Here is a 13,629-nt window from a genome sequence, read left to right as displayed (position 1 = left end):
TACATTTTGAAGAAACACACTAACAAAATTGTTGTTAGTTACCAAAGAAGCCTGTTTAGGGGGTATGTTTTTAAAAAATGTCATACATGAGTTATCTACGATATGCTAAGCAGTTGAATTATTTCATAACCAACAACCCTTAAATATAACTAGTGACTTTGTACCTAGGACTCATGATTTTTAGTAGAAAGGGTTTTTTATGAACGTAGAAGCAGGGCATCAGGGGAGTGCCGCTTGTTCACAGCTACTTTGAATTTAATAAATTCTGATTTTATGATTGGAAACTTTAAACATATGAAATTGATTGATGGCAGAAAGTTAACAAATAAGTACAAATAACATAGACACTTAGGCTAGATATATTACGTCTTGTAAAAAATATTTGTGTGCAAAGTCGATTTTGTAAAAAAATTTCCTTTGTTGTCCTACATATACCTCCAGTGCACATTAGCCAAGGAGCCTGGATAGCGTTATCCACTGGATAGAAAATTTTTCTGAACGTTCATAAAATCTCTTATAAGTGAAAAATGTACGATTTGAACTGTGCAATCATTGAAATAAAACATTGTTTCCAAGATTACAAAATTTCTTTGTCCTAAGAAAAATATAAACACCTTTTTTACAAGTTTGAAAATTTTTGCTGTCCAACGGATAACGCTATCCAGGCTTTTTGCAACCGGCCCCAGGTAGTTGTAAACTCGCAATAGACATATTTCATCAAAATTCACCATCGTACAATCAAAAAAAACCCAGCTAAACCGACCACGTGCAATTGCAGCCCTAAACAGACACAGTTACCATTCCTCAACAAATAATTTTGAAGTTTGAAAGCAGTAAATTTAGCGAGTTTCGTCAATAACCAAATTGTTCAAACAATCATATACATTACAAATAAATACGATAGTGGTATCTTAGCTCAGTCAATCATTTTTTTCAAAAAATTTATCAAGTGAAAAACTTTACATATAGAACAAAAATATGTTCATTCAATGTTTGTCAATATCACTACAATTTCAAAACATAAAACGTACCTCTATTTCATTAAAAATTGTGCACTTCTTTATCGAATATGGCAATATGGCGAACAACAGTTGAAGTATAAATTGCACTACTTCATCTTAGCAGACTCAAACATGTCCAGTGGACCCAGTGCTAATTAGCACGGTATTGGGCAAGTGGAGGGTGCAAGCAAGTTGCGCTGTTAGTAAATAACTAGAAGTTGCAATCGCAAGGGGGGATTGCTGCCCCGACCCCTTATCTGGAAAAATTGCAGGGTTCAGAACGTAGTGACAGCCATTGGAGCCACGTCCGTGTACAGCATTCTAAGTGGTTTCATACATATGTTATGATTGGGTGATTAGAATGATAGACAAAGAAATTTTACATGCGTGTCTCGAACTTTTAGCTTTGCGTTGGCAAGGTTTATTTTGCCATGTGTAGAGTTTTCTTTCTATCTGAAGGCCTGTTTACACGTTCCGATTTGTCAGATCCTATTGTTTTGGTTCCGTCTTTTGATTGCTTGTTCAGACGGTCAGATAGTTGTTTTGATATTTAGATACGTTTAGATATTTATAATCTTGAGAGCAGCCATTTGTGTTGTCCATTTATCGATATATTTGCGTACTTTTCTTCTTGTTTCCAAGTCTTTTCAAACATATATTTGCTAGTCATTATATTCTAGGCTATTTCTATCCTCTTTTAGATTGACGGATCCGACTGTCGGAGACTAACTTTATATGTGCTCACACGATCCGTTTTTAGGATCTGACAAAACCGGATCCGACAAATCGGATCGAGTGAACGGGCCTTTCAAACGTGCCATACCTTATTTGGTATAAATGCAAACAAAGGCACGCGTTCTGAAAGTCGACGGTTGATTTCCGGCGAAAAATAGCTCCCGTGCTTTACATCTTATTTCATTTCACGTTTCAAATAATTTTAAAGATAAATTCATTACCATTTCAAACAAAAACAATTTTTTGATTCTTTTAAATGTCCCGATGGTTTTGATTCTTTTGAGTCTTTAAATTGCTTTTTGATTAAAAGTATGATACTTTGTTTACTCAAACGATCGATCGAACGCATGTTTACAAACGTAGAAGCGGACTATATTATAAAACTGTAGTTTTGTTTCCATCATTTCCTTCATAACATTTTGATAGAAGCTTTTTTCCGATGTTTCTATGCGACTGCGAAAAAATGATGAAAAGTTATCGCAAAGGGCAAACGTTTCATCGTATTCATAATTCATATTTCATGGTTGAACTCGCACCATGTGATTAAATTATTTTTGACGTTTTGTTAAATCCACACCGATATTTCAAGTAATAATAAAAGCTCGAACAAAAATAAATACATGCTTACACTACATTTTTCTCACCGTGTGACCATAGAGCGCAAGATAAAAAATGTGAACCGAGCTGGCTAAATACGGCACGGTGAATCCATTTCATGTGTTTTTCGCCTAACGAGATATATGTAATTGATGTCGGTAATCACTCGAGTTTGGTATCTACTGTATAACGTTGTTTAGGCCGCATATTTATTCGGATTCCAGACATTTAAAATCAAAGAGAAACTGACAGGAGTTCCGAAAGGTTCTACCTCATTGTGATTGTTCTTCCCCCCTCATTCCGTAAAAATCCCCCCCGGAAATGTTAACAGACAGACACAAATCGAGATTTTACCTCTATATAGGTCGAGTAGAGGAATGGGCCGAGAAATGTCAAGATTAGTGTGCTGCCACGCTGATGCGTGGCAGCAAAAATTATAAAATACACTCTATTACTAAACTATTTTCTTTTAAATAATAAACTCTTTTTATAGAGACTTCAATATTCTGCAAAAGTATTGCAGTAAGAAAAACGAAAAGCAGTGCGAACTGATATAGTAGGTGAAAGTGCAAAGCCTGTACAACAGCATGCATTTCTTACGGATCCTAGCGAAGTTAAACGAATGGAGAAGAATTTATTAGATCTTATGGAAAACCTCAATGAAGGAAAATTGCACGCATTTGGTATGGTTATGTTATTGTCAAAATATGCTCAAACTCTTAAGAGATGAATGATTGTCTTCTGAAATGATCTTAGAATTTACATAAATGTCATATAAAATTACTCAGTGATTCAAGAAAGTCAAGTTAGGAGGTTCTCTCACTCGTGTTTGAGAGACTATTTTAGACTGTATACCAACTAAAGTTTCAGCATCAGATCAGATTACTTCTGATGAAGACACTAGACTGAAGTATATAAGAACTAAAGATTTAACATCAGATCGCTCTTGATGAATACACTAGACTGGAGTATAAAAGGACTCAAGTTTCAATATCAGATCACTCCTGATAAAGACACTAGACTGAAGTATGTAAGAACTCAAGTTTCAACATCAGATCACTCCTGATAAAGACACTAGACTGAAGTATGTAAGAATTCTAGTTTCAACATAAGATCACTCCTGATGAAGACACTAGACTGAAGTATGTAAGAACTCAAGTTTAAACATAAGATCACTCCTAATGAAGACACAAGACTAAAGTATGTAAGAACTCAAGTTTCAACATCAGATCACTCCTGATGAAGACACTAGACTGAAGTATGTAAGAACTCAAATTCAAACATCAGATCACTCCTGATGAATACAATAGACTGGAGTATATAAAAACTCAAGTTTCAACATCAGATCACTCCTGATGAAGACCCTAGACTGGAGTATATAAGAACTCAAGTTTCAACATCAGATCACTCCTGATGAAAACAGTTGACTGGAGTATATTAGAACTCAAGTTTCATGAGCAAGAAATTAATAAATGTGTTCAACCATATTACATTGTTTCCAGGTAAGGAACAAACTCTTGACAAAATGGACAAAGTTCGTGAATCACAGGAATCTTTAGCTCAACTACATTTTGAATTGGATGTTGATGAATCACTTCGGTAAGTAGGGGATTTTGAAACACAATTTTTGAAATAGATAGATCGATAGATAGATAGATGATTTATTTTTTAAAACTGGCAGCCATATTGCTGAAATACCTTTAAGATTACATAGAATACATACATAAATAATATAACTAAATTACATCTTCAATGAGTTATTAGTTATAAAACTGTTTCTAAAACGTTTGGTATTAAAATTAGTATTAAATGAAGATTGAGTCCTAAGTTCCATAGTTAAACGTTCTAAACGAGGAGGCGAAAGGTCGTAAATCTGTGAAATAAAAATCATGAATCATGAATTAAAAACACTTTTTTCATGTATTCACTATTCATATTGATTTAACTCAAACTGATTTTAAATATCTATGGTTTGAGGCTCACTGTCAGTTTTGGGTTCAAAACATCGCTATTTCATAATCAATAAATTATAAACAAAATATAGAGTTGCAAGTAAAAAATTTTAATGCAAAAATTCATTGGCTGTAATGTTTGCTCAGTGACTATAAAGTTTGTTCATTAATTGTGTAGAGCTTTCCACTGGCTGTAGAATTTGTTCAATGGTTTTAGAGCTCAGTGGTTGTAGAGTTTGTAAAATTTTGCTCATGTTTTTAGAAAAGAACACGAAGAAGTAGGAAGAAATCGTAATCTTGAAAAACTCATGAAAGATGTGAGTATTTTAAGGATAGTAACATTAGCAACCGTAGTTTAAAGTATTTCAAGAACAAATGTACGTACATATCAAGTCCTGGCAACTTTTTCCAAGTCTTCAGTTGAGTAGAAATATTTAAAAGAACCGTCTTTAAACAAACGTTACTTGAGAGGGGGGAGAGTGTTTTCATTTATTCTGTTATGCCAGGCTGATTTCTTATGAAAGTGACATCGTTTTGAAAAGAAATTAGTCAAGCATAGTAGGATGTATGTTAAAATTCGCTTGACGCCATGCTTGAAAGATATAGAAATGAAAAAAGTTCATCAACGGTACTGCTCGACTGGTTTTCAGTCCTGAATTCTAATCAGTTGCCTTCCATTGCTGGCTTAGATCTGCTGTTAGCATGTAACAATAAATATAAATACATGGAACGCTACCTGTAATAGAAATGCCTATTAAAAAAATAAAGCCAAATTTTACATCCAGACACGCGATGATTTTGGCTTGTTTTTGTTTCATGGATGTGTTTTTCGTTGCGTGGAAAGACTGGTAACGACATCCATCATATTTGTTATTTTATGAAACTGCATCCACAGTTACTTACTTTTTCTCATTTTTGTGAGGAAAATGATACACATGTCATTCCTCTTGAGTTTTTTTGGTGTATCTGTGTGAAGTGTGAATGTCAATGGTTTAGTGGGTAGCCAGCCTGCATGTTTAGTTAGGCTATGTAAATATTCCTCTTTTTACTCACTGTATAAACAATATATTTCTAAAGAAGTAAATAACGACCATGTAAAATTTACCTGCGCAAAATAATATTTTCAAAGTGTTTTTTGAATGATTTTATGAGGTAAGAAATTAAGAATGCAAAGACTTGTCAAGGCTAAAATATGTATTCTTTTTTATTTTCAACTTAAAAAGTTAAGCTTATCAATGTATCTTTTACGCTGCTGTTCAAGCATAAAGCTTCACTCCATCTTAGTTTTTCTGCATTTAAAATCACTGGCATAGCCAGTCTGCAAGATTACCATTCTACTCATTTCAGAAAATCATTATTCAAGTCACTGCAATCAATGCTGGTGGTGCATCAATTTCTTTAAGCGCACATGTATGCGCATGCCTTGAAACAAGTTTTGGTTTCACCCCGTTGAATTATACTCTAAGTATACTAAACAGATACCTCTGGGGGGGCGGTGAAACCGTGATTTGTGGGTAGCGCCAGTCCTTTTAAAAACTATTCAAAAATTATCACTGTAAGTTTTAAAAACCTCTTATTTCTTGGGGAGGAGGTGAGGAGGGTTGAAAATTTTCAATGTATACTTGGTTTTGACCAATCATTGGACAAAAGTGTAGGAGTAAGCGTTCCAGATGTATTTTAGTTCAATGGGTTACCGGAGATAACGTTTTAAGCAAGCGTTTAGTTTTTTATCTTCCGTTCTATTTTATCCATGACTAGTTATTGTCAGACAAAATCTTCATCAAAACGATCAAAGCTAAGTTAGGAATTGCTTTTTTTGGCCTTATAGTCCTTAAAAGAAGTTTGCTGCAACGTTTCGACATGAAACGTTATAAAAAGTGCGTAAAAATTGTGTATATTTGAAAATGAACATCAATGATCGAAACCTGAGGACAGTGGCTCTAATAAATTTATTGTTAAAATTCATAGATGGCAAAGAACTCAAAATGTGTAAAAACTTTACATGTACTGGTATTTGATGCAGTTGCAGTTCAGAACACAACAAAAATGTAACTTAGTGATTTATATACAGTATTGATTGTTTTCATTCATCAAACTTATGCAAACTCAAGTGTTTGAAAACGCATGAAAACAGGCAAAAAAAGTAATGATAACGAACAAGCTAACTTTTCTCTCTAGAACGGTAAAGATAAACTATGGTATACTTTTTGTATAAATGACGTGCCTAGTTTACGTTTTGCTTGTTGGCAGATTCGGTCGAGTGCTTTGAGACAAAACGAGCAACAGTGGTCAACCTCATTTGGGATCAATTAACCTGCCAAAAAAATGTAAATAAGGCAAGTCATCGATAGGCTAAAGAGTTTCAGCGAGCGAACAAGTTTCTCACTTGACTAAGCTGGTAATAAACAACGCACATCATTCTTATGTGACTGACGAATAGCTCCTTCATCGATAGTTATAAAAGGCATAAAACAGGCAACCACAGCTGACTCGCTGTTATGAATTTTAGGTTCTTAATTTGATTTTCATCAAAAAATTGCATGACAAATGCCAAATATTACACATACTTTTCCTGCTCCTTTCTTAAGAGGGCAGTGGAAAATTGTGAAATTTTTGGAAAAGCAGTCATTTTCGGTAAATCTTGGCGGAAGAGGACGAAATCCGCCAGAGCTTTTACAACATCCAATATCTAAATCCACGCTTGAGATAGCTGCTCCAAATATTAAAGAACTCAATGGTAACCACTAATTCTGACAATACAGGGACTGTCTAAAGTAAAACCAATATCTTTAACTGATGGAACGGGATTGACTTCTATACCAAGTTATAGAAGATGAGTAAATTTTTGGGTAAAGTGGTCAACAACAATGGATGCATATCTAATGAATAACTTTTTATAGTTTTTGAGATGGCTGTACGGCGTCCAGCTTTTATTTCTTTGAAAAATAAGGAGAGGAACTGTTTCGAATCTTCAGAAAAGATTCCGAAGAGCTCAGTGGGGCTTAAGTGAGTGTAATGGCCCATTGTCAAAACAAATACAAAATTAACTTGAGTTAAAAGGTGTTTATTCTCATTTCATATATATTTATTAAGCAAAAGTAGTTTCTCAACACAAAAACTGTTACTAACTACATAATATAGTTAACTCTATATTATATAGGATACAAAATTTACATGGCTATGGCTATACCAACATATTGAATATTAGCAACATGATTTATACTGTTTACATTTATTTATGAATATGACTGCCAGAAATCTTTAACAATCTGTCCAAATATGACAGCTCCGAAAATATGGGTGACATGGTCCCTACTATCAGTAATCAACTCTGTAGAGGACTTTGCATTAAGGATTGACTTCAAGTTGTTTATGAACCAGTTTCTAATTTAAACTCATCACTTATAAATCATTATTAATTTTCCAGCATCATTCTAGTGTCGGACAAAGGCAGCCAAATTAGCGCTCATCTGACATAATTGTTATCTTAATTCATATTTTTAAATGTAAAATTAATACAAACAACTTACATTCTTAACTTCAAAACCTGTTTATATTAGATGTTAGTACTTTGTTTTCCACGCAATTTTGAATAAACATTCATTTGAATATTGACTATTATGTACTTCGTGTAATATTTATGCTTATGTAAGATCATTCTGACACAATTTTCACGAGTCAATAGTTCATTTATGCTGAGGTCTTATGAAATTTTAAGTAATCTATCACACAGCTAAGTATATTTCTTTGAAGTAATTTCAATAATAATGTGTTATATTTCATAACCAAAAGCCTTCCTGTATGGTTAGAAATAGATCCATTCTACCAGTATATCACGATCGAGGTTCACTACAGGGGAAAGTTTACTGGGGTAAATGTCCCAGTAGTTATATAGTTAATAGTTCAAAATGCCCTGAAAGAACTAGAATCTTGTATCCCAGAGATTGTTTACTCCTAATTACTTGCTTTTTCTTACGATTTTACTGGCAGTTTTATGAAAAGTTCCCTTGTCGAATACCCTTTGCACTTTTGCATAATGACTAATTTTACATAAACATCGACAATACAATACTTAATCAAACATACAACACAAAGTAGCTAACCAAAAAATTTAGGCTAAAACGTTCATACTCAATTCTCAATGGTGATTTGTGAAAGAGCGCAATTTTTGACAAAAACGTCCAGGAGCTTGCACTTGCTTATTTTTTTTAAAAAGGCATCAAGCAACATAAAATTCCAAAGACTATAAGCACTATTGTTTTTAAATATTTCAAAACTGTATCTTTGTCTGATTGATAATTTAGAGTTTAACACATACCTAAGTGCTGAAATTAGGTTAAACTTTCTTAAGAACATCTCCAAACATATTATGACACTCCGGGTTCAAACTATTCACTTTAAATTGTGTGTACATAATTGCTCTTTGATTAAACTTCATTTAAGTTCACATTAAGAACATTGCGCTCCGCTGTTGTTAGAATTTTTGATGAAATATGTAGAATCATTGAACCAACCATCTGTAACGACGTGGGGAGAATGGAATGACAATATTGCGCAGTTTCATTTTCCAAAGGAGGTTTGTCAAATCAAGATCACTAAACTTGAGTCCGCGTGTTCTGCACCCAAATAAGAAAATAAAAGAAGAAAGTCCATATTTTAAGATTATTAAGGTTGGTTAATATGTACTTTTATTGCTTGTGTTTAATACTTTATACCATTGTATGTATAATGCCAGTTGCAAATAATATATGAAATTCACAAATGTATAATACACAAATAAGTATACAAATACAGAAATACACGAATAATAAATGAAATATTGAAAATTTTCTCATAAAGAGGTTTTTCCTAGCTATATTGTTTTATTGAAAAAAAATTAAAGATAAAGTTCATTTTATGAAGAAATAAATATTTATCATGGCGGAAGTTAGTTTCAAACCCGATATCGCATCTTACCAAATCCATAGCACTTACGCTTTTTTGAAGTAGTAGTAATATCAAAATTTTTTTCATTATTTAAGTTTTTAATAACACTACTGTAAATTATACAGCCTACCAGTCCGTTTTCGCAGCAGTGAATATAGTCGCTTTTTTAAAAAAATGTTGAAAATGAGAACTATTGTGAACTTTAGTCGTACTTCTGAAGCTCAGAAGCTGGATAGCAAAAGCCAAAAACTGTTTTCTTAAAAAGATCAATCTAAAAGAAACAGCTTGAAGTAAAGATAAGATACAAAATAACTTAGCTTAAATACGTATAAATTATTGTGTTCAACTGCGTTTACGACTTCTTATAGGATTGTCAGATTCTAAATGTCAGATTGTAAATGTCATGAAAGATGTGCTTTTTGAGACACCCTTTTTATAGCTAAAATTGAAAAATGCTGACAGAGATTGAGCAAACGGAAATTAATTTTAGGTGACACAATTTTCAATGTGGCTAATGACATCGTAAGAAGTATTCGGTGGGAATCTTGTTTGAGATTTTTTAGTGTTTTACAAACTGTTTTTACTGGAATTATTTAAAAAAGACATAAAAAAGACACAAAAAGCGGTTCATGTCAAAGTATGGAAGACTTTATGACTTCCATACAAAATATTGAAAGCTTCTGCATTTATTAATGTACAATGAAACAATTTGACTTCAGTCTGAATAGTTCTTGATATCGTTCTTCACCTTATTGGCAATTGTCGACTATTTTCACGACATTTAAAATGGGCATATGTGATGATAACACCATCAAAAAATCCCGCTTTTTTAATGCTACGCGATTTGCATTGAATTGTTAACAGAAATTATGACGTTTTTGATTTGAACTACGATATCTGAATTAAATCCGACGTTTTAAACTCATTTTCTTTTACTTCAAATTTACTTGGTGTTATTTTCAAGACGACTGATAGTTAATACATAATCAATTTTTCTTACATGGAAAATAACGAAAAAGAATCTCTATGATGTTTAGATATATCATAAAAATTCAAAAACATAGGAAATGAAATGTTGACCTTTTTGACAATAAACAATTTACGGTATGACATTCTTGATAAGGAGTTCTTTGTTGGAATAATGTGCTCATTTTAACTTCCGTTAAAATTTCTCCAAGTATTCCAAATCGATTTTGAACACGTCTTTGCAAATGATATTCGTTGACTTGAAAGTCTGCATTAATGCATGTTTCATGATCTTTGAACGTAATAACAAATTCAAACAAGTAGGAAACTTTTAGAAATTGGTGAATTTGGAACTAGTTAAAATTCAATTGTACAATATAGAAAATTATAAAAATGGATATTATAAAGGGAGAAGTGTTATAATTCTATTTATTCAATATTCAAAGGACATCATTCAACAATCTACCTATCTTGGAGTACAAGTCGCCAAAATCGATGGGCGTTTCAGCGAATTGCCACCGGAAATGACGGAAATTAAATCGAGTGTAGCAATACAAATGGACACGGCAATAGAATTACGGAGTAAAATTGATGAGGTAGAAGCAAATGGTAACCGTCAAATTCAGTTTTTGCGCGGTCGCATTTCGTCATTAGAAGCTGAGACTACAAAGCTTAAATCGTCAAATGAATTATTAGAAGAAAAGGTAAAATCATTGGAAGATAAAAATACGAAGCTTGAGGCAAAGGTGAAATCTTTGGAAAATCAAAATACGAGTAAATATGGTGAAAAAGAAAAAGAGAAGGAGTGGTGGGAATGTTGGAGGCAGGAAGTGGAAAACATGATAAAAGGGGCGAATTAAGTAATAGTTTCGAAATACAAGTCAGATCTAATGTCCTTTTACACTTAATAAACTGCTTACTGTAGCTATACATTTAATTTATAATGTCAACGAAATGTTTTTAATCAACTCAAAAAATTTTGACAAAAAGATTGTCATAAATCCCGATCATACACAATAAATTTTAAAAATGTAACAAAGCAGAGACAAAACTTCATTGTGCAACATCATTACCACTATTACAAAATAAAGAGTAAGTAATTAATAAACTAAAAAACTTCTTAAATGCATTACATGTAATAATAGAGCGGAAAAAATGATAACACTGTAAAGCACGTAAAGATTAAACTTGCCTATTAATAAAATGTTTTTCTGATGCAAAGATCTGTGGTTAAGACCTTTTCTTTTCTGTCTGAACTTTCACATTTTTATACTACACAAATTTGAAGCATGTTTTGCTTACAAACTATGTTCAAATGATTTTGTGTTTGGAATCATAGTTTTGCATACTTCCAAGGCCTTCCAGTTGAATTATCAAATCATAAAGCCGTCAAGACGTCTGATACTTGATACATAATTCTTATATCAAACAAGACTTACCTGTAAGTTGATGTTTGATTGGAATTCTACTAGTCATCAGTCAAGAACGAAAAAGTCACATGAGAAGCGCGCGTGCGTCGCTTTTGACTCTGAATATGACTACCGCTAAGGTTGTCGAAACGTCAGTCAACAACAAAGCATACTCCCAAGGCCTTTCAGTTGACTTAATAAATCATAAAGCGTTTGTATAGAGCAATCATTCTAGTTGATGTTACAGCTCAATGGTTCTGTATAACTGGATCAGCTGACACCAAAAGAATGGCAAAATTGAACTATTTCTCCCTGGAAATAACTCACTCCCCCTAAAAAGAAGGCGACAAGGAAGTGTTTGAGCAACAAACATTTAACAAGAAAATTTTGATAAAATTTTAGGTGAAAACCAAAAATTTATTGATCACGAGGAATAGCAAACAAAAAAGTTTTGAAACTGAAGCCCTTAACATTTTGACTGTATTTTTGCTATATTTGCTTAATATTACTCAAAGTTTATTTAAATTTTCCTAAATTACATGCTTTTCGGATCACATGGTTTAAGTAATAAGAAGTGAACCTCCCTGTCCTGACCTATACATTTGCATAACTGCTATTAACTCTGGGTGGGCAAGGCAACTAGTACCCAAACAATCAAATTGCAACGAGCACCCTAAAAGAGTTGTTTAACAACGATAAAAACAGAGGTATATAATCTGGTTATTTCTTATTCGAAGTTATTCGTAAGTTGTGTGGAAGAAAAATAAAATCTCTATATGGTATTTTTCTTTATATCTATATTTGTACAAAAAAAAACAGTTGGTGTTGTGCTATGTAATAAGTGCCACCCATATCTTATTATGCGCATGTGATTACCATAGTGGATATTCCCTATACATTGCTTCAATCCATCGTTTATTCTAAAGATTGAATAAACAGTCTTAACAGCTTTTTTATGTTCACAAACTCCATACCCAAGATATATGTGCTCTTCCGTGCCCTCACTGTAGAAATATAATAGCACTAATGAATCTCTCTTTCTTTCAGAAAAAGGAAGCTTACGTTAAATGTTGATAAGGCTCTTGAAGGAAACACGTCAGGTTAATTGCAATTTTTCGTAATTCAAACAAAGCACTTAATTTCCTTAATTTTTCTGCCACTCTTTTTCAATCAGGCTCCTCAATCACACTAGACATGCAAGAAATGGTTATACAATCTTTACGTGTGATGGCTATAAATCCTATGATATCAGTTTTCCTTTTAATGTTTATGGAGCACCAAGTTTTATTTGTTCAGCTTCATTCTTATGAGGAATATAAAACTATTCCTCGTCATCGGTGATATCTCCTATGGAAATTTTTTCGTACATTTCCTTCATTTCTTTGTGTTCGTTCGAGAAACTCAATTTTTCACCAGCTACTCGACGTTTAGTTTTACAACTAGTGTGAAAGCAAGTAAAAGTTGTAATGTTCTTATACTTGCAGCACTACATCGTCACTGAAAATTTCGCTATTGTTTTATTCCAACTCTTTCATGAAATGCAGAAGCAGAATTTATATCCTTAACAGCTCATAACGGGAACTCTGCATGCCCGGCTGATGAATATATTGCCAAATATACCTGGTAATTCAAGTTGTTGATATGCATTGTGATGTCATTTGTTTTGTAAATTGGGTTTTATAGTAAACAAAAACCTGGTCATCACTAGTTCTGACAATACAGGGACTGTCTAAAGTAAAACCAATATCTTTAAATGATGGAACGGGATTGACTTTTATACCAAGCTATAGAAGATGAGTAAATTATTGGGTAAAAAGGTCAACAACAGTGGATGCATATCTAATGAATAACTTTTTTTTAGTTTTTGAGATGGCTATACGGCGTCCAGCTTTCATTTCTTTGAAAAATAAAGAGAGGAACTGTTTCGAATCATCAGAAAATATTCCAAAGAGCTCAGTGAGGTTTAAGTGAGTGTAATGACGGTTTGTCAAAACAAATATAAAATTAACAGGTGTTTATTCTCATTTCATATATATTTATTAA

The 13,629-nt window shown here is 32.9% G+C and overlaps 1 protein-coding gene and 2 long non-coding RNA genes across 5 annotated transcripts; all 3 read left to right on the top strand.

Moving 5' to 3' along the window:
• The first annotated feature begins 2,644 nt into the window (after nt 1-2,644).
• On the top strand, nt 2,645-13,629 carry LOC124442564 (coiled-coil domain-containing protein 28B-like). Of its 3 annotated transcripts, none has more exons than XM_046993067.1 (5): nt 2,645-3,016; nt 3,836-3,932; nt 4,548-4,602; nt 12,634-12,686; nt 13,448-13,629. In XM_046993067.1, exons 1-4 carry the CDS (start codon nt 2,956-2,958, stop codon nt 12,658-12,660), a joined length of 240 nt encoding a protein of 79 aa, XP_046849023.1. In that variant the 5' UTR covers nt 2,645-2,955; the 3' UTR covers nt 12,661-12,686; nt 13,448-13,629. The 3 variants fall into 3 exon arrangements, with proteins under 3 accessions (XP_046849023.1, XP_046849022.1, XP_046849021.1); XM_046993066.1 differs by having other exon boundaries at nt 13,270-13,629; XM_046993065.1 differs by lacking the exons at nt 12,634-12,686; nt 13,448-13,629 and having other exon boundaries at nt 4,548-5,414.
• Nucleotides 7,000-7,906, top strand: LOC124442576. Its single transcript, XR_006947296.1, has 2 exons — nt 7,000-7,291; nt 7,713-7,906. It is a non-coding gene; the product is annotated as an uncharacterized LOC124442576 (long non-coding RNA).
• LOC124442569 lies at nt 8,845-11,398 on the top strand. Its single transcript, XR_006947290.1, has 2 exons — nt 8,845-8,955; nt 10,624-11,398. It is a non-coding gene; the product is annotated as an uncharacterized LOC124442569 (long non-coding RNA).

Source organism: Xenia sp. Carnegie-2017, unplaced genomic scaffold (assembly GCF_021976095.1).
Source record: "Xenia sp. Carnegie-2017 unplaced genomic scaffold, XeniaSp_v1 HiC_scaffold_20, whole genome shotgun sequence".
Taxonomy (NCBI): Eukaryota; Metazoa; Cnidaria; class Anthozoa; order Malacalcyonacea; family Xeniidae; genus Xenia; species Xenia sp. Carnegie-2017.
This window is presented reverse-complemented; position numbering and strand designations above follow the sequence as displayed.